The 23,560-nt window shown below is 51.0% G+C and overlaps 8 protein-coding genes across 8 annotated transcripts; 5 read left to right on the top strand and 3 right to left on the bottom strand.

Annotated features, from left to right (window-relative positions):
• Nucleotides 1-36: 36 nt before the first annotated feature.
• GUITHDRAFT_141042 (hypothetical protein) lies at nucleotides 37-2,536 on the bottom strand (the record flags this gene model as incomplete). Its single annotated transcript, XM_005829545.1, has 17 exons — nucleotides 37-76; nucleotides 121-162; nucleotides 203-262; nucleotides 308-333; nucleotides 474-556; nucleotides 602-711; nucleotides 860-960; nucleotides 996-1,094; nucleotides 1,348-1,413; nucleotides 1,473-1,536; nucleotides 1,578-1,662; nucleotides 1,718-1,781; nucleotides 1,833-1,895; nucleotides 1,954-1,997; nucleotides 2,045-2,081; nucleotides 2,131-2,266; nucleotides 2,487-2,536. 17 exons carry the CDS (start codon nucleotides 2,534-2,536, stop codon nucleotides 37-39), a joined length of 1,170 nt encoding a protein of 389 aa, XP_005829602.1.
• A 3,303-nt stretch (nucleotides 2,537-5,839) lies between these two features.
• Nucleotides 5,840-6,643, top strand: GUITHDRAFT_153490 (hypothetical protein; the record flags this gene model as incomplete). The annotated part of the gene is made up of 3 exons (XM_005829544.1): nucleotides 5,840-5,965; nucleotides 6,021-6,059; nucleotides 6,112-6,643. Coding segments are annotated over exons 1-3 (680 nt in total), but the record flags the coding sequence as incomplete, so codon positions are not given.
• Nucleotides 6,644-6,985: 342 nt separating this feature from the next.
• GUITHDRAFT_153489 (hypothetical protein) lies at nucleotides 6,986-7,784 on the top strand. Its single transcript, XM_005829543.1, has 2 exons — nucleotides 6,986-7,400; nucleotides 7,629-7,784. The coding sequence occupies exons 1-2, from the start codon at nucleotides 6,996-6,998 to the stop codon at nucleotides 7,734-7,736; spliced, it is 513 nt and encodes a 170-aa protein (XP_005829600.1). The 5' UTR covers nucleotides 6,986-6,995; the 3' UTR covers nucleotides 7,737-7,784.
• A 2,311-nt stretch (nucleotides 7,785-10,095) lies between these two features.
• On the top strand, nucleotides 10,096-10,941 carry GUITHDRAFT_141041 (hypothetical protein; the record flags this gene model as incomplete). The annotated part of the gene is made up of 1 exon (XM_005829542.1): nucleotides 10,096-10,941. One exon carries the CDS (start codon nucleotides 10,096-10,098, stop codon nucleotides 10,939-10,941), a length of 846 nt encoding a protein of 281 aa, XP_005829599.1.
• A 2,647-nt stretch (nucleotides 10,942-13,588) lies between these two features.
• GUITHDRAFT_141040 (hypothetical protein) lies at nucleotides 13,589-15,595 on the top strand (the record flags this gene model as incomplete). The annotated part of the gene is made up of 3 exons (XM_005829541.1): nucleotides 13,589-13,609; nucleotides 13,666-15,500; nucleotides 15,592-15,595. The coding sequence occupies 3 exons, from the start codon at nucleotides 13,589-13,591 to the stop codon at nucleotides 15,593-15,595; spliced, it is 1,860 nt and encodes a 619-aa protein (XP_005829598.1).
• Nucleotides 15,596-15,789: 194 nt separating this feature from the next.
• On the bottom strand, nucleotides 15,790-17,703 carry GUITHDRAFT_95599 (hypothetical protein). Its single transcript, XM_005829540.1, has 4 exons — nucleotides 17,556-17,703; nucleotides 17,437-17,505; nucleotides 16,802-17,293; nucleotides 15,790-15,952 (listed from the first exon to the last, which is right to left on the bottom strand). The coding sequence occupies exons 1-4, from the start codon at nucleotides 17,694-17,696 to the stop codon at nucleotides 15,848-15,850; spliced, it is 807 nt and encodes a 268-aa protein (XP_005829597.1). The 5' UTR covers nucleotides 17,697-17,703; the 3' UTR covers nucleotides 15,790-15,847.
• Nucleotides 17,704-19,150: 1,447 nt separating this feature from the next.
• GUITHDRAFT_111299 (hypothetical protein) lies at nucleotides 19,151-21,325 on the top strand (the record flags this gene model as incomplete). Its single annotated transcript, XM_005829539.1, has 10 exons — nucleotides 19,151-19,201; nucleotides 19,249-19,308; nucleotides 19,458-19,502; nucleotides 19,581-19,634; nucleotides 19,901-19,949; nucleotides 20,216-20,301; nucleotides 20,673-20,731; nucleotides 20,936-20,996; nucleotides 21,043-21,101; nucleotides 21,235-21,325. The coding sequence occupies 10 exons, from the start codon at nucleotides 19,151-19,153 to the stop codon at nucleotides 21,323-21,325; spliced, it is 615 nt and encodes a 204-aa protein (XP_005829596.1).
• A 168-nt stretch (nucleotides 21,326-21,493) lies between these two features.
• On the bottom strand, nucleotides 21,494-21,913 carry GUITHDRAFT_153484 (hypothetical protein). Its single transcript, XM_005829538.1, has one exon. The coding sequence runs from the start codon at nucleotides 21,763-21,765 to the stop codon at nucleotides 21,556-21,558; it is 210 nt and encodes a 69-aa protein (XP_005829595.1). The 5' UTR covers nucleotides 21,766-21,913; the 3' UTR covers nucleotides 21,494-21,555.
• Nucleotides 21,914-23,560: the final 1,647 nt, after the last annotated feature.

The following is a 23,560-nucleotide window of genomic DNA, read 5'->3' as shown; positions in this document are numbered from 1 at the left end:
AGCAGCAGCAGCAGCAGCAGGAGGACAGTTCTGTTCTCACTGTGGCAGCAAGAAGAGCCCTCGTTCCAGCGCAGGCCTGCACTACCGTCAGAGTCGCGCGAAGGTGCGAGGACATGCGACCTGCTGGGCGTCGGTCGCGGGTCGCCCAAGGAGGCGACGGCGCTGCCAGGAGGTCACGAGATGGACTAGCAAGATGCATCACCTCATGCCGAAGCCTCCGCCCACCTTGCTGCGGAGAGATCGCTCCTTCTCCTCGAGCCTCCTGCCTTCACGTCACGAGAAGAAGCGATGCCTGTCTAGTCCTTACTTGGGCGGTCGGATATGGCGGAGAACCTGCAGCAAACACGGTTGTGAGGGTAGAAGGAGGGGAACGAGGAGAAGCAGGAGCAGGGAGAGAAGCAGGAGTAGGAAGAGAAGCAGGAGCAGGGAGAGAAGCAGGAGTAGGAAGAGAAGCAGGAGCAGGAGAGGCAGACCGGGTTGACGATGGTCTTCACGGAATTTGCATCCAACTGTACAAAAGGCTCATCTGTTGTTCTCGGTCGAGCCACGTGGTAGCCTGTGAGAAGCGTAAGAGGGAAGCAACAGGTGCCATAGCTCTCACCTCCACCCCAGAAGCTCTGCTTGTCTACCCGGATCCATTCCCCTGACAGGGGATCCTTCCTCCAGGGGATGCTTGTTGGCGCCCATGAGAGGCCCGACTCATAGTTCACCCTGCTTACTTGTAACTTCTCTTTTATCTCCTCCCCCTGCTCTCTCTTTCTCCTTCTCCTTCTCCTTCTCCTCTCACTTCCTCTCTCTTTCTCCTTCTCCTCTCTCCTCCTCCCACTCTCCTCCTCCTCTCTCTTCCTCCTGGTCAAACCTCGAAGCTGCCGCTGAGGCAGGGTAGATGGCGATCCGGCCATGGCTAACGTCGATGCTGCGCTCAAGGTGCTTGCTCTCATTGTCCAGTTGCTGGCGAGACTGAGGAGACGAAGAGAAGAGGAGCTGGCTTGTACCTTGGAGATGCGAAAGCGCAGGCTCTGCTGCTCTTGCGTGTCTTGCTGAGAGGACCGGATGATTTCGGACTCGAGCTTGTTGGAGAGCTCAGAGCAACTCTGGGAGCAGGTGAGCAGGGAGCTGCGGGATCGGGTGCTCCTCTTGCCTCTCTTGCTCTCTCCACTCGCTGCAGGAACCTTGCTTGCTTCGTCGCTGCCGTCCATGGCAACCCCGGCTGAGTCAGGCCGTCAGAGGCGACCAACACTTACATGTCAGCAGACTTTAGCGTAATATGACAGGATCCTTTCTGCTCCTTTCATCTCTCGTGTCTGCGGGTAGTGAGAGACAGGCGGGAGGAGGGGGCTGCAGGACCTTAAGAGCTGCTTCCTGCCGCCCCGTTGGCGTCTGGTCCATGTAGTGAGGGAGAAGCTCCTTGACCTGGTCCAAGGGCAACGGTCAGCCTTGCACGGTCACAACGTGATGCAGACACAAGACACCACGGAGGGGAGAGGGCGGTGCTGCAGGTGGTTGGCGCCATCATGATGCTCATGTTGCGGAGCACTTGCAGCGAGTCAGTGGAACGCGATCATGGCGAGGACCACCTCAGGTGTGAGTTGGGCTGCTGCGATTGCTCCTCGTGAAACTTTGTTGAGGTGATGAAGAACTCGTCGTCCATGTGACTTGGATCTTTGCAGAACACACATAGGGTGACAATGAGAATGGAGGACGTTCAGGCGCAAACCTTGATCTTCTACCTCCAACTTCTCGTCGTAGAAGGAGACAGCGACAGTTCTTGACGTGTGCGGCTGTGGCACGCGACTCACTTTCAACCATCAGCTCACCGCCTCAAGACTTACCCGTTGCGACATGGCAAGAGGAGACGAGGAGCGGAAGTCCGGGTGACTTCGAGCCGAATCGATCTGCGGCCATGTCAGACGGCAGAAAGAGAGCAAGAGAAGTCGTCACAGACACTCTTACATTCCTCAAATGCAACGACTCCATCGACAAGCTTTGCTCATGGCCTGGCGTTGGCCGTCAGTTGCTTCCAAGATACAAGCATCGTCAACACCATAGTAACTCATCGCTGACTCTGACCGCTGAACGTCCTGTAGAAGGATGTTCAATCCTTGCAGTGATTCTCGTGTTTGCAAGTACCTCCCGCCTGCTGCTTCGAGAGGAACGGCGGCTCTCTTCTGCCATCACATCCTGCAGGATCTTTCTCGCAAACTCCTCCCGCTGTCCCTTCTCTCCTACACCCAGAGCCTGTCGGAGCTCTGGGGGAGTCGTCGGTCTGCTCCAAGTCGTTCAGACACACACCACCTCAACTCTCACGGCAAGACGATCAAAGACAGCAACGAGCACGGTGAGGAGACATTCTGCTGATGGCAACAGCAGCAATGAGATAATAACAGTGACATGCTGGAGCAAGAGTCCGGGCTCTTCCCCCTGTCCCCAACTCTCGCTGGGACCTCTAGGAGGGTACCATCAAGAGATTCGCATGTTTCACTCACCGCACAGGAGCTCTAACATGCTCTTCTCGCTTCCTCCGCACTCTTGTCATATCGCAGGTCTATCACGAACGGATCGGATGATCGAGTCTCTTCTCCCAAGTTCAGTCGTTAGCTTCCGGGCAGGTTCATCATGACTGTTTGCTTCATCGTCATCGTCATCGTCATCGTCATCGTCATCCTCATCGTCATCGTCATCCTCATCCTCATCCTCATCCTCATCCCCGTCATGCTGCCGTAGGTCCTCAGCCTGGCCGATGAGGAGGCTCCGATGGCTCAGGCTGTCGGCGGCCGTTGGTCACGGCGGAGCTACCGATATCAATCAAGATTAGTTCGTTACTTGCCTGATCGGCCCGGCCCCGGGCAGCCCGGCGGTAGTCCAGAACCTGGAACTTTACTCAAAGTTAAGTAACAGTACTTTCTCGGACTTCACTCAGCGGCCCGGCGCGGCCCACTGCCCGGCCCGGCCGGTGGCACCGCCGGGCCGGGCCGGGCGGCTCAGCGGCTCAGAGCCTCGCCGGTCGGAAATCATGGGTAAACTTTGACAGTAGATGTCAGGGTCAATGAATATTGAAATTTTGAATCATGACCGGAACCGAGACCAATCAGTGGGGGGACGCAGTAGGCGTGTTCGGTACGCCAATTACATTTGTCCTTCAAGGTGTTCAACTTCAGCTGCCCTGCAAACACAGGATGCCCGTTGAGCGCCTCCTGAGCCTCCTTCAGCGTCTTCTCCTTCTTCCCCCATTCAAATATGGCACCATCGTTGTATTGCATGACACATTTGATGATCTCTACCATGCGCTGTTCCCCATCCCCCTTGAATTGCATGGCCGCATGGGACAGTTCAGATGGCTCTCCCACGCCTACTGCATTAGGTTCTTCATCGCCTGCTCCAACACGTAGTGGAGCGCCGTGGGGATCTTCAGCCTGCATAGGTTGCTGCATGGTTGATGCGCGCGCGATTGGTGAATACAAGAAATTCAAATTAAATTCGCGTTGTAAGCTCGCGGTACATCAAATTGGCCTCTGGTACAAATTATTCATCGTACATTAAATTGCCTCTGGTACAACAATTTCATGGTACATTAATTCGAAAAGCTCTCGTTTCAATAGTCGGTGGAAATGCAATTGTGGGTGTATTCCACCAACTTTTGAATTTGCAATTCTGGGTCCGAGGTCCCATATTTGATTTACTCAATTTTTTGATGTACCAGCATTCCACCTGTAATTGGCGTACCGAACACGCCTAGTGCCAGTAGTTTATGTTGGGCGCTAGGGCGCGAGGAAAAACCCAAAAAAAAACATGTATTGATTTATTCAAAAATGTTATAGACAACGGTTATTTATTTGGTGGCCTTAAATTTGAACTCAAAAATCAAGCAAAAAAAAGGGCGCAGGTGAGGGGAGATTTAAAATGTGACAAATGACCCGGTCCTTCAAAACCCAATTCTTTCGCACAGCTATCTGCACGATTTAGCCAATCAATGGAGCGAAATTTTTACAACTTCTACATTCAAATTTTAAATTGCAAGACTTTGGTACAACGTTAAGTACTACGAGTAGTGACACATAACAATTTTAATTTAAGAAGTAATGTAGAGCACGAAAGCCTGGAGATGGGTGGGGGGTGGTATACGTTACATCGCAAGATGGGTAGGGTACCACAGCACCCGTTTACTGACACTCAATCCCATAGGGTACTAAGGGGTACAGCCGGGAGATATTGCTGGTCGGCAAGCCATGGGGTCGCACACTACCGGGTGTGGATGCACCCCACTTGCCATTGTAGAAGCCGAAGCGATCAAACAAGGGGAAGACTGGGCATCTTTCCTCGTTGCTATCACAATCATCAGAGTGAACCCTGCCAGGGACACAGAATCTCACAGATTCCACCACAATTGCAAGTATACATATCGAGTCACGGAGAACGTTTGCATCGTGGCAAACAATGTCGGCACCGGCTGGGCAGACATGCTTGTATGAAGCCTCATGTGTTATGCGAGGGCAACCTGAGGCTCAGTTGAAAGTCTGCCAGTATTGCAACAAACCCTTTCATCATCTTTGTGCTAGTACTCTGAAAGGCACAGATGATATGAACTATTGTGGGCAATGCAACCAAGGAGCCCATAACAACACCGTGACTCAAAGAACACCTTCGAATAAACGGCGGGTCAGTGCTCGCACTGACGAAGAATTATTGCGTGTCTTCCAGGATCGCAGAGTCATTGGTTCAGGGGGACTTGATTTGAACATCCAGGCATTTCGAGAATTGCAGTCAAAAGTGGTCAGTCTTAGTACGCAGAGGAACTACGCATACCGCATTCATGCTATCATAGCTTTTTTCAGGTCTCACCCACGATATCATGCAGCTCTGAATGAAACCTTGGACGACCTTATTTTGCCATTGCCATACGATGCATTAGTAGCATTCTTCGGTTATTTGTCGCAAAAGGAGCGGGTCAGGGACAAGATCAAGCAATCAAAAGCGAAGCGCATGAAGAAGGGCACTCACCCAAATATGCAGATCAATGGCGATGACATGGAAGTCGATGATGAAGCCGAAGAGGAAGCAGGTCCATCACAGGCGCATGCTTCGTATGAAGATGAACATGATGATGAGATGGATGATGACGTTGAAGGTGAACAAGCAGGCGCCACCAGCAATGATGTTGAATTGGTAGTGGGAGTGACTGGCGTTGAAGACGTGAATTTTGTAACCAATGCAGCGGACAAACCGACAGTAGCAGTGTCTACGATACGAGGGTACAAAAGCGCGTTGAAGTACCTGTACCAATGTAGACACATGGAATTTGTAGCTAGGGACATGCCAGAAGGAGAAGCAGCAATGTGTATAGACGAGGTGTTGGACCGTTGCATGAAGTCTTACACGAAAGTAGTTACAGAGAAGAAATCTCGAGGAGTCATGCGCATTCATGAAGGCAGAACGGGGATAAGCATGGATGAGTATATCTGCCTGTGCAGAATGTTTAGGAACGTGAAACCTCGTCGAGGCAGTACAGCACCCGGAGACACGTGGATATTTGGATGGACATGCACATGTCTCATGTGGAATCTCATCTGCAGGAGTGAGAGCCTTGACATCTTGCATCTGCAGCATTTTGATTGGGAGAATGATTACATGAAAGTAGTGCTTTTGCGCACGAAAACTGACCAAGCCGGGATTGGGACTGACTTGAAAAGCACCAGGATCAAGCATCTTTTTGCCGCACCCCACAATCCAGAGATATGTCCAGTCCTCACTCTTGCTTTGTACACCTTTGCCACTCGAGGCGTCTTCCTTGCCAGGGAGGGAAACAAGCTGCTGATGGGGCGGGATCAGAAACAGAGGTACGCTCAACTCATGCAACGCATGGCATCGCAAGCTGCAAACGACCAGCATGGCAACCTGGACAATGCTGGTACACATTCATTGCGGAAGGGAGGAATCACCCATTTGCTGGGTATGATGGATGGTCCCGGTGCGACTTGCAGTGCTGTTTGTCAGCCGGTTGTTAGTGACAGGACTGTTGCCAGGAGCTCCAACAGTGTATATCCGAGCCAACTGGAAGATAGGTATGTGTGCTATGAAATCGCGGAACAGGGATAACAAGTAAAAATGTGGCAGGAGAGACGCAGGATCGCTATATCCTTGGTGGAACGGGTGGAGACCAGTTCGCAGGCAGGATTCTTGCTGGCAACGACAGCGGAACGGCAGACTTTGCTGTACTTCCACCCCACTTCACAACGGAAGGATTGAAGCAAATAGAAGAGATCGGATGGGAGAGGTTCATATCAGGTTACGGCAGTTTCCCGGCAGGATTTCAAAAGTGTATCCGCTTCTTCCTTGCAAGTATCTTATGGCACCTTCCAACTCTACAGGAATGGTTTCCGCACAGCAACGATGACATATGGGGCATGCCGATGTTCGGAATGTTTGGACAAGGCAGTATGGCAAGGCTGATGTCCTTGCGAGAGCATATCATCGTGTCTTCGCACAGGTGTACCGATTGCGGCATGTCAGCTAGTGGTACTCCAACCAAGACAGAAATATTGAAAGGCATGAAAGAGATGAGGGTTGAAGTGCGAGATGCCATCAAGGAGGAGATGAAGGTAATCGAGGAGAAGATGGATGAGAAGATGAAGGTAATGGAGGGGAAGATGGATGAGAAGATGAAGGTAATGGAGGGGAAGATGGATGAGAAGATGAAGGTAATCGAGGAGAAGATGAAAGAACTGGACCACAAGTTTGACGATTTCAAAACTGTGATCAGGGACGAACTGCGAACGAATTTAGGTTTTGTTGCTGGATGGATGAGGGATGTACGAGGTCCCAGTGGAGGGCAGGTTACATCTGGAAGCATGGACTTCACAGATGCTTTCCGCATCGTCATGCAACAGGTTGCCAATATAGGACAACAGGTGCAGCAGATGGGCAATATAGGGGAGCAGGTGCAGGCCGCCGTGGGTGAAGCTATGCGACAGATGGTACTGGGTGGAGCAGGCCATGTCATGATGGCACATGGGGTGAGCAACGTGATGGCAGATGCTGACTCGAATGGAAGATTGAATGAGAGTGAATCGGAGGAAGGTGCAGAAGTGAGCAGGGAGGGGACACCGGAGAGGAATGCGGTGCTGGTTTCATCACCAGGACTGGGGGATGATGGCAACGGTGAGATACAAGTTGGAGGGGATGACTTCGAATGGGAAGGATGGGGGCCTGGCAGACACATGGTCCCGTTGGCTTGGCGATTTCCTTTGCGGTGCAGAGTTCGAAATATGTTCATGTGGTGGAATTTGGGGCAAGATGTCATCGTGGAAGGACAAGTGAGGAGGATTCGGCCCTTAAAGCACCTCAGTCAGGTTCCTTTCTCCGCAGACGTGAAGGATGAGAACACGAGGAAGAATGTATACAAAGCATATCTTGTGATGACCATGGTGGAAAATATATGCCGAGAGCAAGGAGTACTGCAAGGAAATGAGGGGATTATGCCTCACAACTTCTGTCAGTGTTACAGAACAGGTTTCCGTACGCTAGTGGAAAGGGCGTACGGAGATGATGCATGGACGGCGATGGCACAGAGAAAGAGGTACTCGCAATACTCATACATCACATACTACAAGCACTTGGTGGAATATCGCCAGCAGGTTCGTATTGAGATGTCACTGGCAGTTGAAGACCATCAGGTAGAGGCGAATAGAAATAGTGAGAGTGGACAAAGGACGTATGCAGACATTCTCCAGAGCACGTAGTGTAGAGAATTTACAGTTCGTTCCTGAATGAAATCATTGTTGAGTTGATACATCTGTGTTAAGCCCTCATGTGGAAATGGAATGTTGGAAAGAATGAGTCTCGCTACGATGCCAAAGCGATGGTAGGTTGTGATATACTCAAGGGTACTTTTTGGGATGATGATGACAATGAGAGCAACAGACAATGCAGTTGATCAGGTATCATACTGCACTGCAAATCAAGGGGATGGTGGATAATGTGACAGGGAAGGGATGCCGGAGTATGCTTTGTTGGAGTTGAGGTTGTGAGATGCCGTGGCATCAGCTGCCATCTGGCATGTTGGTGATGGATGGTGATGGAGGAGACATTCGCATGAATCACTGTCTTGATGACAAGCTAAACATGATCTGTGGAGTGCATATTGTCATGTACGGCATTATGGATTTTCATGCACTGATGCCAAGCTGGATTCAGGGTCAGTTATGTTCCAAAAGGAACGTTGCGTGTCAACCATATTCCACAGTAATGCATATCGTCAGGTGTTACAGGTTCATGATCATGGGGGCAAATGAGGTACAGATTCATGATCATGGGGGCGAATGAGGGGTGAAATGGAGTTTGAAGCTCAGGGGTTTATCATGATTGGAGAGATGTTACTTCTTTGGCATTGACCACATCTAGATGCTGCATATTGATGAGTGATGACAACGTGATGACAACGTTCCCACCACCATCAGTGAATTGTCTGCACACTGGAGTGCAAGGCTGTGACGGTTCAGTGCAAGTCCGAGACGGGACAGTCAAACCATGAGCAAAGCCAGCATGTGCGACTTGAGCACTATCGGACTTCAAAGGCAAGTCAACCTTGAATTTGAGCTGTCGTCTTGATACTTGGAGGGAAGATCGGGAGCCTGGATTCAGGGGTCATGTGATGGGTGAGGAGGTGTTCCGACGCCCACAAGTACCTGACCAAGGCGAATGCGCAACCGCAACGATCCGCCATGAAAGCAACGCCGAAATGGCTAAGTGTGAAAGACCTGGTACAAATTTGTACCAGGCATGTGTACCATGATTGTCGTGGAACTTGAGTGGAATCTCTGGATATCCGGTACAGTCCTTTTGTACCAGTAAATACGTCCTACAACAGTAATAAAATGCGCCTCTTTTTTTTTCGTGAAGTATAACCCTTTTTAAGTTAGCGCCCTTATGAGCTCAATGCTTTTATAGGCTATGAGGTCGGGTGGGGAGGGGGTGGGGTCATTGTGGTGATCAATAGATGCTGGCGGAGGCTAACGATCATCACACGCCCGACCATGATAGTAGGGGTCCGGCAAAAAGAATAAAAACAGAGGGGGTGGGTCCTGGTCGATAGACGTAGCCTGAAATAGGGGGGAGTACCCGGACTGCAGACTAGTGAAAAGAGGGTGGGGGTGTGATCAATCTGGTTGGTGGGGTACTGCTAAGGGCTTTCAATGGGGTGGGTGGTAGATAGTGCGAGCAAAATCTCAACACATGGGTTATGCTCCAGGTTCGAATCTCTTTCGGTGTTAATTCAGGACCGGTACTTCTGTGGGTATTACAGGGGGTAGGGTGTGCTCTACAATTATAAAAAGGGAAAAAAAGAGAAAGGGAAATCCCCTGCCCACCCACCCCTGGTGGTAGAAAGGAAGCTCTGAGCGTTAGGAGGGAAGGATGACTCAAATCTATCGGAGCTCAATTGAGAGAATGCAGAGCATTGGGCTTGATTGGAGGGGAAAGATTGGACAGGAGGAAAGTTTGGGGTAGGGGTTTAGGAGGGATGCGATTGACAGTGGGATTTCCCCGCAAGGGAAGGCCGAGCGCAGGAGCCCTTGGCGGGGGCAGGATGGAGGAGATAAGGGGGAGAGGGAGGGCGATAAGGGGGGAGGACTACACGATTCAACGAGACACACTAGAGGGTAGCAAGGTGTTAAGGACAAATCAGAAAGAGATAGTAGATCAGGTTGTTAGTCGAGAAGATGAATGGATGATGAGTGCGCGAAAGAGCTCGACAATGTAGTGCTTCGCAAGATTCATCAAATCGAACAAAAGTTGTTTTTGAGGAATGATTGCGCTATACACGAATGTAGCATGCCGTCTGATGCATAGGACCACAATGTTTGCACTAAAATTCTTTGTTTGATGATGCGAGAATCCAGCAATGCTGATGACCTGCTTTCTAGGTTGAAGTGTGGTTGCGCAGAAAGCTTCACAGTCGATCCAAAGGCATCGAGATTGCAACAACGTAGAGTTTTGCCGATCGGACGTAAGAGGATTTGATGCAGAGATTTGCCTCTCGAACAGTGTCAACAGATTGTTGAGCCTGAATAGGAACTGAGAGAACATCGTACAGTACAAGACATGATCAAGATTTGGATGTCAGATATCCAAAGATCACCCTCGACTCAGGAGGTCAAACTCAGCTCAGACTCTCTTGAAATCGAGAGAGAAACGGTGCAAGAATCCGAGGAGCATGCTTCACACTTGGAAGATGAGAAGACGGCAACCAAGGAGCATGGGAACGAAAGCTTTCATGCTTCACATGACAAGGCTACAATGGACGCGAGAGCCTCGGAGATTGAAGAGTTCTCCCGCTTTAGGACTATGCTCCAGAGCTCCTTTCTGAGCTACAGATCTCCAAACACAACTCCAAAGCAATACATCAACCATGTTCAGCTTTTGGAGTCCTTCAAAGATCTCTCAGAGGCGATTGGTGACCCCAAGACCTTCAGCATCCCCAACAAGAATTGTGCGTGCAACCAGTCGTTCCCTTCAGCGATGAAGAGTGACGTTGCCTCCAAGAACTCTTCTCACAGTCATTCTTCGTCTCTACGATGCGAGTGCGAAGGTGTGCACGGTATACTAGAGATGCACGAGAATGGGCCTTCCCAGAAGGGGGTCAAGGTGCGATGCATGATCCGAAGACATCAAGGAAAGATGACTCTCGGTATCTTCCATGGCAACTACCTTGCATCGGAGATGGGGTACATTTTGCTGGAGGAGGCATATGTCACAAGCCACCTTGAGAAACCCCACATGTTTGCTATCGGACTGTGTTCAGCAGGAGAGTACTTGACGGATTCCGAGATCTACTTCTTCTGCAAGACGAGCAGGTCTCGGGACAAGTGGGTCGAAGCTCTGATCAAGGCTGGATGCAGAGGCAAAAGCTTCTTCCCCAAGATATCCAAGACTCAATCCCTTAAGTGAGCCCCCCGCTGAGCCGCATCACACGAGTCACGGACTGAGTCGGCGGGACCGTCGCTGTGACTCCGAGAGCCCGCCGCCCCAATGGCCCGGCGGCGTACTCCGACGTGACTGCCCCCGCAGCCGCCGAGCCTAAACTGAGCCTACCGTACTAGCCTTGAAGTTGCGGTTCACTGAGTCAGTATACCGGTCCGATCTTCGAGTCTTTACCCGGCCACAGTCGTGCGTTCCAAAGTTCAGTTCCGAAGCCTGAAGTTCACCGACCGTAGCCTACCGTACTGCCCTGGCAGGCTGCCACGGTCCGACCCGGCCGGCGGGTAGTACTACGGTACCGTAGTACTGCGGCTCCGATCGCCGGGACACCCGGGAGTGAGTCTCGGAACCGTTAACTTGACGAACGGCGGTGACTCCGCCGAGGCTCCGAGCCTGCCCCGGCCCCGGCGGCCTGCGTGCCGCAGACCCGTGCTCCGACAATCGGACTGGCCGCGACGGTGACGGGCTGCGCCGGCGGCAGCCTGGCAACTTGCGTCGGGCCGGGCCCTCAGTCATCGGAGCCCGGCCGGCCCGGGGGCGGCACGGCGCCGTGCGCCGGCCCCGCCGGCCGCGCCGCGCCGAACTTGCGGCCTCCGGGCCACGGCGACGGACCGTGTCCGGCGCCTTCGGACCGGGACTGCTCCGCTCGGAGTCCGACGGCCAGTCGGACGGTCACGGCGGGTGCGGCCGCGGGACCCCCGGTGAGTCCGACGGTCACGATGCCAGTGGCGGGCCCGGGCCCCGGGCCGCGGCGGCGGGCCGGGGCGGCGCCGGGCTGTACGGCCGGGCCCCGCGGGCCGCCCGGCCGGGTCACCCGGTCCTGGGCCCGGGGAGCCTCAGTAATCCGGCCGCCCGGCCCGCCGGGTGACGGCCGCGCCGTTCCGAAGTTCATCCATGCCACTGGCCCACTGCCAGGCTGAAGGCCCGGGGGGGTCGATCCAGGCTCCGAGGCTCCGACTCACTCCGAGGCGCCCTCAGGCTGGCGGCCGCACTTGACCGTGACTCTGTGATAGTCACCGTGGCACCGTGTCACTTGCCATGATTCAGTGTCCGGTCCTCGTACTGATTTTTAACTTAACTTTGAGTAATCTGTTACAACTTTCAGATGTTGTGCCGTTTGCCTAAAGTTGACCAATGATCACTCGGATGAGAACTCGGGGCCCCTGTCACTACTACCCCACCCCCCCTCACTGAGTCAGCCCATCATGACCGCCGGCCATGACCCCGGTCAGAGTTTCAAGTTTGCAATAGTTCACTTCCGAGTCACCTACTACCCACAGTATCTGACTACCCTCCGAGTCTCATGATTCTGACAACCGGGTACTACCGTTGGCGGAAGCCTACCACCCCCGGGCCCACAACTTGCTGAGCTGGGCCGGTACCCGGTCCGATGATCGATTATTGCGACTGAGGGTGGGGAGGGTGGGTCATACCCTGGCAGGCCCGAAAAAGCCTGGTGGCGCCGCGTACAGTCGGTGCCGCCCCTCCTCAGTACCACCCCACTCAGTTGCACCCCACCCCCTTCCTCTGCAGTGACAACCCCATATGGACCTACTCCGACTCCTGTCCGACAGGGGTACTCGGCAAGTGACCCCGCCCCCCCCACCCCCCAGGGAAGTTGGCCCGGCCAGGCTGGCCCCAGACGGTGGTCTTCCTGATTTCCGAGATCGGCCCGGAGTTCGGCAAACACGGTCAGGAAGAGCCCTACCCCCTGACCCACCAATGGCGGCTTCCTCCATAAGTACCCACCCCTTAGACCTATGACTGCTCGGTTTGAAAAAGGCACCCAGCCTCCCCCACCCCCCTTGGCATCACATTGAGCCGTCCAGGCCTCCATGCGGCTGAGCCCAGCCCTGAACCCTCCGACTCCCCTCTGGCTATCTGATGTACCCCCCACACCCTACCCCTCCCAATAGTACCCCCTGTTGCAATGACCCTACTTTTTGAATTGAGAGGGATTTGGGGGGAGGGGTCCTGAGAGAGGGGGTGGTGTGTCCGCTCTTGCGCCAAATGAAGTGATGGAGAGGGGCAGGAAGGAGGGAAGCTGGTGCGAGGCAGTGTAAGACTTTGCTGGTAGTTACACGACAAGTGCGATGGTGATGAATGTGAACTCCGAACAGAAGAAATTACAGGGAGAATGAGTAGAATTACAGCTAAAATACGCTGAGTAGTTTGAAGGGCAGAAGGCGCATGTCAGGGATGGAGCTGACCAAGGTAGAAGATGGGATGAAGAGGAGCGGGGAGTAGATTGTACCATATGAAATCTGGAATTCAACAAAAAAAGGAGCTGATCTTTACGGAATTGCGATTATTATGCTTCCAAAGAGCAAAAGCGACAATACGAGAATTTGAAGAACTTCGAGACGAATTGCACCAAAGCCTGATCATCCTCTGACAAAACGTTACAGGTGTATATGTACATACCTGTCAAGGGGCTATTGAACGACGGAATCTCTTGATAGAGCAGTTTATTTCCGGATCTTCAAAGCATGCTTTGCTAGTGTCCACCGGGTGAGTGCGTATTGAAGCTGTTGGACGTTCAGCGTTGTCTGTCGTACATCAGCTGCGGCTGGCATACAGCGGGAAACCTGGACTCTGAGCCGACTGCTCGACGACGATGCTGAAGATTCCACATGGGGTACGTGTATAGCTGTCCTACCATCGACCGTGACAGGCTAACTTGCGCAGTGGCAGGCAAAGGCAGACCATGCGAGTTCGAAGGAGATCCCACGTGTTCAAGAGCAGAAATCAAAGCCCTCCTTGCAAGCAGATCAGTGTCATGACAAACGCAGCGGAGCACGTCTCTTGTTCCGTGACAAACGAGGCAAATCTATCTCCAACGATCATTGCACCTGCAACGAAGAGAAAGTTCAAAACAAGGGCTTGTGGGCATTTGCACATTCGCCAGCATCGGTGGAAGAGAATGGGAGAGAACGGAAGAGCAAGACAGATCATGTCTATAAGAAGAAGGGTCGGTACTGGAACTTTAGGAACGAAAGGCGATTCAAGCCCATGTTCTTGCATAACAAGGGGTTCTCCTTGTTCGATGTGGTTGGAGGAAGCACAGAATCGAAGCTCATCAATCAAGTGTTTTCCCTCACAACAGAGTTGAATTATGTCAGGGCACAGTTAAATAGTTTGCAGCCATGTCTTGCCCTGGATGCAGAGGAGGGCAAAAAGCCTCAAGAGGCCTTTTGTTGTGCTCATGAGAATCCTATTGACTCGATTCTTCGACAAGAGTTCATCGAGAATCCAAGTTTCGTGATGCACCAGACCAAATTGCAAATGCTGCAAAGTAAGCTGGAGGAAAAAATGCTTGAATGCAAAATGCAAAGCAAACAAATAGAAGAACTGAAGATTGAAGCGCAGAAGAACTCAGCATCCCTGCGCGAAGTGTCTGAGCTTGAAAGCAAATTTCAGCAGTGCATGGAGAGTTTGGCGATGGCAGAGAGCCAAGTTTCGCAGGCATCAAAATGCTTCGAAAGAATTGAGTCAACAGAGTTGATTGTAAGTGATTTGGAACACACTACTACAAGACTCGCGCAAAGCTTGGAAAACGCCGACGAGAAATTGGATTCGAAATACCAAGAGGTAGTAATTGGCATAGAAAGGCTTGAATCGACAATGGAATCTTTGCACCGTTGTATGTTGGTGGAGCAGGAGACAACTTGCAGTCAGTTGGAGCAGTTTAGAGCATCGATGATTCAACAGGAAGCGTCGCACGCAAAAGAGGTTGAGGTTCTAAAAAGCGAATCAAAGATGAATCAATCACAATTATCCAACATGCTTTGGGAGCTGGAGACATACGTCAACCAATGCAATACACAAGAAGTCGCGCTCTCTCACATGCAAAGACAATGTGTCAAACTGCAGGCAGAGTTGTCGGAGTCCTTGAAAGACAAGGCCGCCCTCAAAGAGCAGCTGAAACAGATGTCGGAGCAGTTGGCGGAAGCTCAGAACCGTTGCTCTGAGATGGAGCGAGATCGTGAGCAAGAAAGAATGGAAATCATCAACTACAACCAAGAGATTCAGAACCTGGGGGATATGGATGATGATGACTTGTCAGATGTGGGGGAGGACGTCGAGAGGTCCATGGCCTATTTTGACTCCTGTTGTGAAAGCTCGAAACGAATTTCCCACCATGACATCTTGGCGATGTTTGTCAGCCATGGTTCAAACGTGGCCGAGTCGATGAACCATCGGATCGAAGCTTGCATCGTTCAGTCAGACGAGACAATCAAGACTCTTCAATCCGTCGCAGCCGATTCGAAGGCGCACGCATTGCAGGACATGAAGTCGTCGGCTGCAACGGAGAGCAGCGATAGTCCCACGGGTGATTTCGTGGATGTAATTCTAAGGAGAATGCGCAAGAACGGGGAGATAGCTGATGACACTTTGCAAGTCATGGATGAGTTGCAACAGCAATTCTTTGCGAATGAGGAGAAACCCTCAACGAAGAATGGAGAACCAGTTGTACAGGACAGCAGCTTGGAGGAGCTTGTGATGGAGCAGGTAAAAGAATTGAACAGGTTGATGACAATGGCAAAGAAAGCATACGAGACAACTAGTGCCTCTGAGAGCTCCGATGAGACTCTTGACACGGTGAGTACTTTGCTGCAGGTGAAGATGAAAATGACTAGCGGTTTCAGGAGGTCCATGACAAGGATCGAGCAACGTCCCCCGACAGGGCGAAGATCATTTACATGTAGCAATACTCTTCCTCTTGCTCTGAATTGTTGCAAGAATCATGAGAAATGGCGTCGACTCAAACGCAGACTGAAGCTGCGCTGCAATCATTGTCATACGTGACATGTCAGTCTGATCACTCATGATTGTATTTGCAAGTGGCAAAAAGCTTGTCTAGAAGTTAGAAGCTCTAGAAAGACTTGTTTGCAATCTCTTTCATCTCCTTGGGAACATCAGTACAGAAACCTTGACGGAGGCAGCCGACTACTGCATCCACCGCGTTGATGACTGCAGCCTGCAAAGGAAAGGGTATTCCAGAAAGATGGAGGAAGATGAAGCAGTTGAAGGGAAGAATAGGATGGAAGAGATGATCGTCAGATTGTCAGGAAGGAGGAGGCATCATGAGGAGAGGGAAGGAGAAGTAGCGAAGCAAAGATCATAAGAGACAATGAACAGTAAGAGAAAGAAAAGAGAGTCAGGAGAAGTAGCGAAGCAAAGATCATAAGAGACAATGAACAGTAAGAGAAAGAATAGAGAGTCAGGAGAAGTAGCGAAGCAAAGATCATAAGAGACAATGAACAGTAAGAGAAAGAAAAGAGAGTCAGGAGAAGTAGCGAAGCAAAGATCATAAGAGACAATGAACAGTAAGAGAAAGAAAAGAGAGTCAGGAGAAGTAGCGAAGCAAAGATCATAAGAGACAATGAACAGTAAGAGAAAGAAAAGAGAGTCAGGAGAAGTAGCGAAGCAAAGATCATAAGAGACAATGAACAGTAAGAGAAAGAATAGAGAGTCAGGAGAAGTAGCGAAGCAAAGATCATAAGAGACAATGAACAGTAAGAGAAAGAATAGAGAGTCAGGAGAAGTAGCGAAGCAAAGATCATAAGAGACAATGAACAGTAAGAGAAAGAAAAGAGAGTCAGGAGAAGTAGCGAAGCAAAGATCATAAGAGACAATGAACAGTAAGAGAAAGAAAAGAGAGTCAGGAGAAGTAGCGAAGCAAAGATCATAAGAGACAATGAACAGTAAGAGAAAGAAAAGAGAGTCAGGAGAAGTAGCGAAGCAAAGATCATAAGAGACAATGAACAGTAAGAGAAAGAAAAGAGAGTCAGTGAGGAAATCGAGCAGGTCAAAGAGCAGCACTGACATCCTCGCCGTTCTCCTTCACGTAGAAGACTGTCCCGAAAAAGTTCCTCAGGCGCGTCCAGAACACAGGAGGAAGGGCAAGCTCCACCCCCTGCCCGACGTTGAAGTTCAGGATGTTTGCCTGACCAGCCTTGCCGCTTCCTCGATCGACTACCATGACAATCGTCTTATCGTCAACCCCCCAGTAGTCCTTGATAGCAAGCCCTGGCGTTTGCGGGTACCTCTGACACAGGACGCGCATCTTATACCCTGTGTCTTCCTCAAGCTTTGCAAGCAGTTTGTCCATCTTCGCCACTTGGCCTTTGGTGAGGAACTTCTCCAGGTCGATCACGTTCACTTTGGGTCCAGGAGGAAGCAAGTCAGGGCGGTTCACTCCCTCGGGCCCTCGACCCCTCTCCCTGCTTCCGAGGGGGACCGATCGCCCCGCCGACAAGTCCGCAAGGGCTTGTGAAGGGGCAGCAAGCACAGCCAGACTACCGAGAGCAAGAGCCTGCTGGGATCTAGTCACTGAGGTGTCTAGGTAAAACAGACAAACTGCAGGACCCAACAAAGGCGGTTGGAGGTCTGCGAGGCAGACAGCAGGATCGCAGTAGGAGAAGGGATGAGGAAGAAGGAGAGGGAGCGCATCTTGCTCACCTGCATGAAGTCTCTTCGATCCACCGCCATCTTGAGGCTGCTGTGCGCGCAGCGCGAGGCTGGACGACCCTACGAAACCGTCAAAACGCCTTCGGGCGGGAGGAGCTGGAGCGTGGAACCATGGGGGAGATCCTGCAGGACGACGGGGATGCTGATGGGAGGGAGAGGCATGATGGGGAGAGAGACGACGAAGTCAGGAAGGAAGACGCTGGATGGAGCGACAGGACGAGCAGGGCGAGTCCGCGGATCCAGAGCTGCATGGCCGCCGGCACGGATACCACAGTTTCGGATACTCACGGATACTTGCGGATACCTATGGATACTTGGGATATCGCTGTGGATACTTTTGAACCTATTAGGGAGAGGGTTGTCAGTATTGTGGTCACCACCCCACCCCTCATAAATCCTAAATTTGTTGATATTGTAGGGGTACTTGGATGAAAGGGTACCACCCCCTACCCAATCGTGAGCGCATCAAGTTGTGAGGAGACAGAAGCACCTACTACCCTGCCTTTGTGACTACCCACCCTACATTGGTGGAAAGCCCAGAAAGTTAGTTGACAAGTCCTTTGGGCATCCTGTATGTTTGAGTTTCTTGGTTTTCACTTATTGGCTCAATTATATTATCTCCATTCTATTGAGCTCCTCCTGCAATGATTTGAACCATCACCACCATTGCGTCAATATACCCCCAGTATTTTGAAACCACTACCCATCATTCCAAAAATCAATATTGCCGTCATATGACCGGTCAGCTCACAACCCCTACCAGCCTCATATTGTTCACTACCCCTGCATGATAGGATATTTGGTCTCTTCTAAATGACCCTCCATGTACCCCCCACCCCATCCTTCATACCCCCTACCCTATGATCTGCTAAAGTGACCAGCCTATGCATTTCAAGACTGAACGGAGAGCAGAGGGAGGAGAGGAAGAGAGGGGAGGAGGAGACGACGAAAGTCAAGCTCGGATGCGAGAGAGTCAGGAAGATGAGAAACGGTGACCTCATGCATTGATTAGGAGCCACAGGCCAAGTAGGACAAGAGCAGCGCTGAAAGACGGGAATAGGATGTTGCAATAGCGTGTAACTGAAAGCAAATGGATCAAACGTTTGTGAGGAACTTAGAGACGTGCAGAGGTACATTCAACGAGTGGCATTAAAATAAATAGGAAGAGAGCACAAGAGCTGCAGGCCTGAGCATGCACGGTTGGGTGCTTAGTCGAACACATAATGAAGTACAATCAGAAGAGGGAGATTGAGATCTCAGTCTATGGGATGATGTAACGCACAAGGCGATGGATTGATGGAAACATGGACGGTCATGATGGTCTTGAATCGATGACATGAATGTTCATGGTGAGAAGTGCCCCTGAAGCTGCCATGGTGGCAGATGATTGGCGGGCTGAGAGGAGGGTTGTTCAATGCTCTCAAGAGGAGCGCTAGCATTGTGAGCGGGAGGAGCGGGACTCTGGCGATGAAGGTGAATCTGAAAACGATCATGCCATGCTCGCAGTCCCTCTGAGGGAACTGTCTTCATGTCATTGTACATTGATCCTCAAATCCCCATCACCCCCTTCTGCCTTGAGAAGCTCGCACCCTCTCGCTACCATGCTGCCTCTCTTCATGCATGACTTGGACAGCAGAGCTTTCCCGCTGCCTCCTCCTCCAATGCTTTCTCCTGCGGGAGGATGGCATTGGCTCCCTGCTCCAGGATGTTTTCCGACTCTCCCTCTGCCAGGACGCCGACCATCGAGCTGTCGCAGGTGCCGCAGCTGTGTACCCGAGATCTGTTCCTCATGTCATCCTGCAGCAAATGGCGCGAGAATATCACCAGATGTCCAATGACGCTCTCCTTATGTATGTAGCCCAGGTGATGCAAGCGGGATGAGGAGGCGGCTTCCTTACTGCGGATTGGGAGGGGGGGAGGGAGTGTTTTGGGGGTTTGGGGCGGGGATGGTGAGGGAAGACAGAGGATGGTCAGCTGGAGAGAAAGGTGTGACGATAATCTTTGATCTGCAGGGGGATCACGATGCTCATCGTGAGCGACTTCTGCGAGAGATCATGGTGAGAAGTTAGTGCCCAACAAACTCGGACGAGTCGAGCTGGGGAAGTGTGACTGAGTTGACTCCCGCTGGCTGACAGGTTGTAGACAACGTCACCTGGAAGGATGCCCACAAGAGATTGAACGAGATGGAGGTTTGGGATCTTCATCCTATCTGCCTCTCCCTCCCCAGTTTCGTTCCTCCGCCTCGTCTTCTTGCTCTTCCCTTCCCCTCTCCTTTCCCCTCCTCTCATCTCTCTCTCCTCCCCTCCCTCCTCTTTCTCAACGTCGCCCTTGTCCTCTCCTTGTTACTCCATCATACAGTATTCTCTTCCTCGTAGATTCTCCCTGTCTTGGAACAAACTCTTCTCTTGCTTTCCCTTTCCTCGTCACGTTCCGTCTCTCTTGACAGTCTGATTAGGCGGCCAGCAAGCGCGGCATGTTCATCGCGACTGTGCCTTTCAAGACAGGTGACCCAAGAAAGTCGGATATGATAAGAGCGACGAGTAGGATTGAAGAGCTAGAAGTAGAGACGTCATTCTTCGAGAAGGAGAGGGAATAGAGCAACGGAGGGTGGTTGCAAGGGGAACAACATCAGGAAGGATTGAGAATGAGGACGCGGAAGCGGAAGGGCAAGGAGAGGAGAAACGATAGCGGAAGGGGAGGGGGTATGCAGAATTAGACGGGGAAACGACGGGAGGGGAGGACTCGATTACTCGCTGACTTAATCTCAAAGGCATCGCACTTGGTGTTGTCGGATCGATCGCTGCAGTCCCGCTGGTCTTTCAGCTCGATACAGCTCTCTGGTTCAACGAGTACTTTGTGAGTCCCTCCTGCCTCTTGCGGCTTGCTCGTCCTGTCTCTCAACTTTCCTTTCTTCGAGTTCCGACTATACATTGCTACTGCCTCCTCACTGCTCCCGTCCTGTTCTCCTTCTCTGCTTCTCCTCAACTGCGGTCTAGTTTCCTCTCTCTGTTTGTTCCAGTCTCCCTGTTCTGCACTTTCACTTTCTAGCTCTCCTCTGCTCTTTGCTCAGCACCTTAGCTTCATCGTCGTTTGTTAGCTTCTCTCCCATCTCATCGCATCTCTTCTCAACTCCTTCTCTCTTTCCCATGCTCTCCACCTGATCTTTCCTGTTTTATCCTTTCGCCTGCTCCCTCCTTGGTGTTTCGATGGTTCTCACGCAGTAGCAGGTGACGGCCGATGTGGCAGAGCCAGAGGACCTTGAGACTTGGCTGGAAGTAGGAGCATGGTGAGCTCAAGAGAATGGAGGTCCAAGGAAGGAAAACAAGGAACAGGGGGAGAAGAGAGATCTTGATGAATGGAAGGAGGCAGGCAGGCAGGCAGGCAGGCAGGCAGGTAGGCAGGCAGGGAGGAGGCAGCAAGGTAACAAGTCAGGAATATTGGTAGCAGAAGGAGGGGCCCCTGGTGCTGCATATGTTGATCTCAGCCGCAGGACTTGGAATTGGATGGAGCCGCCTATCGGTCAGCTGTCCTTCCTCTTGCTCTGCCTTCAGGTCTTGAACTCTCTTGCTCGTGCTCGAGTTGACCTCTTCTCGCTAGTTTGCCCGTAACCAGATGCTCAACTATGGAGCCAAGCCTTACACTGCTAGATTGAAACAGTGAGCCGATTCTTGTGTGTTGGCTGTTCCCGCCCTGTGGATGCTTATGAAAAGAACAACACATCCATCCCTCTGTCTTGTCATGAGAGTTCAAACTGTGGAGGTTTCTTCTAAGTAACAACACTTGTCGCAGATATCGGGCTGGAAGACTCTGCGGGTTATATCCTCAGTACAGCAGGTCGATCGTCTCTGAGTTTGCCATGTCATGCAAGTGGCATGACTGAGGGGACAAGTTAGACTGAAAATGAAATAATTACCAGTAGACTGAAGATGAAATAAATACCAATCAGCTCAACAACTGTTTCTCGTCATCATGCTCATATCCACATCTTTGTCATGTTGTTCTCACCCACATCTTACACAAACAACCACTACTTAGACCAGTTTGTTTCATCGCATGATACATTTCATTAAAAAGAATAAAAAGTTATCTCTGTACAGCATCTCCCCCCCCTCATTCGTGCGACTCTCTTAGCAAATGAGCAGCATCCGTGTACAGCAGGCCTGCATTGTTCCCAAGGTTCACTCTGGCCTTCTCAAACTCTGCATCCTTTGCCTCGATGCAGGGCTGGATTGGAGTGAAAGATTTTCGTCTGAAGCTGCTCAATTCCTCGTCCAGCAGTCCTAGCTGAACCAAGTATGTCGAGCTCGATGATCTCTTCATGGAGTTTCCCAGATTCCCGCTGCTCTTAACATGCGCTGAGCGAGTGGACGATCTGGGCGAGGAAGACGCTGAAGATGCAGAAGACGAGGAAGACGAGCTCTTGGTTGTCTTCAACCATTCCGAAGCTTCATTTCGCCCTCCACAACGCAAGAGCTCCTCATAGAAGTACTCATCAACCAGGCTCATTCCACCTCGCTGCTTCATCGCCTTCAGATTCATGGCTGGAACCTTGGAGGCCATTGCAAGGAAGTTTGGTTCGTGAATGGAGAGAGAAGCCGATAGAACTTTGTGTTCGACTTGGGCGAAGGATGAGGGCAGTAGAGGATGCAGTCCCTGGTAACGAACAGAAGGGAGATAGGAAGGAGAGGAGCTGTCGACTTGAAGTCAGAGAGCAGGAGCAGCAGCACGGGCAGGACGTCGATGGACCGGAGGAAAATATGGAGCACCGCTAGAGGATAGACCTTTGATTTTAGGCAGCTACAAGGAAGATCTTATGGGGGGTGGTAGCTGGTCAGAGGTGGGGTAGTCGATAATGGGGTACATACTTGTGGCTCTGTGACACATTCGAAATGACGTCTTTTCGACAGTTAAATGTGTTTTGAGGCTGTTCCCGCCTAAGGCACGCGCGGCATGGCGATTCTGTTGATGACAAATAGATGACAGTTTGCTGACATTTAATAATGTTTTATAGACTAATGGTCAAAGGTCAATGGCACATTCTTTTAAAAGGTTGGCGTACTGTTGCAGTACACATGAAATTATTTGAAATTATTTTATTTCTTCATCCCTTTGATCTCTCATATTTGAAATATTGTTGATTAAGTTTATACTCGTTTCAACAGGTACATAAAAGAAAAGGTCGTAACTGGCCAACTTTGTTATGCGGTGATTATCAGGGTTGTAAGCTGATGACTTTTTTTTAATAAAAATGTTGTAGAGACCATACCTATTCTTTTTTAACAGGCAAATTGGCACGGGAAAATCTTGTCACTACCCCTTCTTTTTCCATCGATCAGTACCCCCTTCACTCTATCTAGCAAGGAAGGGGTGCAGAGCTTCGAGAGCAGCGATTGCATCCTTTCGCGGTCACCTCACTTTTTAAATGTTATACTTTTAAAATGTTTACTCTCCACTTAGCACGTCCGCACCTTCAATGTAAACCCGGGCGTTCCGTGTATTAGTAATATAAGCTGATAAAGTCTTTACATGCTCGTTATAAGTACCTGGATCGTTCTGGTTCCACAACGATTGAAGTCCCTCGCCTTCAATCCGACCCCTTGTCAATGCCTGCCTCAAATGACCACCTACCCCCGTTCAATCCAACAAAGTACCCACCCTTGCTAGTTTTGAGCTTGCACCCTACCCTTCAGGTGGTTAAATTGGACAGCTCAACATGTCCTGGTACAAAAATAAATCTCAGACAAATCTCTCTTCTGTGTCTGCCCCATGATCTCTGTACCTGTACTTCTGAGAGCCCAAAGGGGGGTAGGGGTAGCTTTAGGGGATTTGACTAAAAACTCCCTTCGACTCCTTTCAATACCGTACCGTAATTAAGTAAAACGTTTAGTCAAGTCAACTCTGTGGGCTCAAGGAGTCGCCGCCCTCAGATATTCTCTGAGGCGGAGTTCCGTTTCTTCAGTGATAACCGTCGAGTACCACTAGTAAGCTCGCCCCGGGGATTTTAGATATTTGATCTGAAGGCATCAAGGTCTATTCGAACTTCAATATAATGAATAAAGCTCGAGCATAAGAGGACAGCAACTTCTTCAACCTTGCTTTTCCTGCGCACAGTAGG

This window comes from Guillardia theta, assembly GCF_000315625.1.
Source record: "Guillardia theta CCMP2712 unplaced genomic scaffold GUITHscaffold_51, whole genome shotgun sequence".
Taxonomy (NCBI): domain Eukaryota; class Cryptophyceae; order Pyrenomonadales; family Geminigeraceae; genus Guillardia; species Guillardia theta.
The sequence above is the reverse complement of the archived record's forward strand: the minus strand, read 5'-3'. Positions and strand labels throughout refer to the sequence as shown.

Coding starts and splice junctions, on each gene's coding strand:
- GUITHDRAFT_153489 (XM_005829543.1), top strand. CDS start 6,996: ATGATGGCACATGGGGTGAGCAACGTGATGGCAGATGCTGACTCGAAT. Junction 7,401..7,628: donor CGAGGAAGAATGTATACAAA/GCATATCTTGTG, acceptor GAATATCGCCAG/CAGGTTCGTATTGAGATGTC.
- GUITHDRAFT_95599 (XM_005829540.1), bottom strand. CDS start 17,696: ATGCAGCTCTGGATCCGCGGACTCGCCCTGCTCGTCCTGTCGCTCCAT. Junction 17,506..17,555: donor CCTGCAGGATCTCCCCCATG/GTTCCACGCTCC, acceptor ACGGTTTCGTAG/GGTCGTCCAGCCTCGCGCTG. Junction 15,953..16,801: donor TGAAGGAGAACGGCGAGGAT/GTCAGTGCTGCT, acceptor TTTCCTTTGCAG/GCTGCAGTCATCAACGCGGT.
- GUITHDRAFT_153484 (XM_005829538.1), bottom strand. CDS start 21,765: ATGAAGAGATCATCGAGCTCGACATACTTGGTTCAGCTAGGACTGCTG.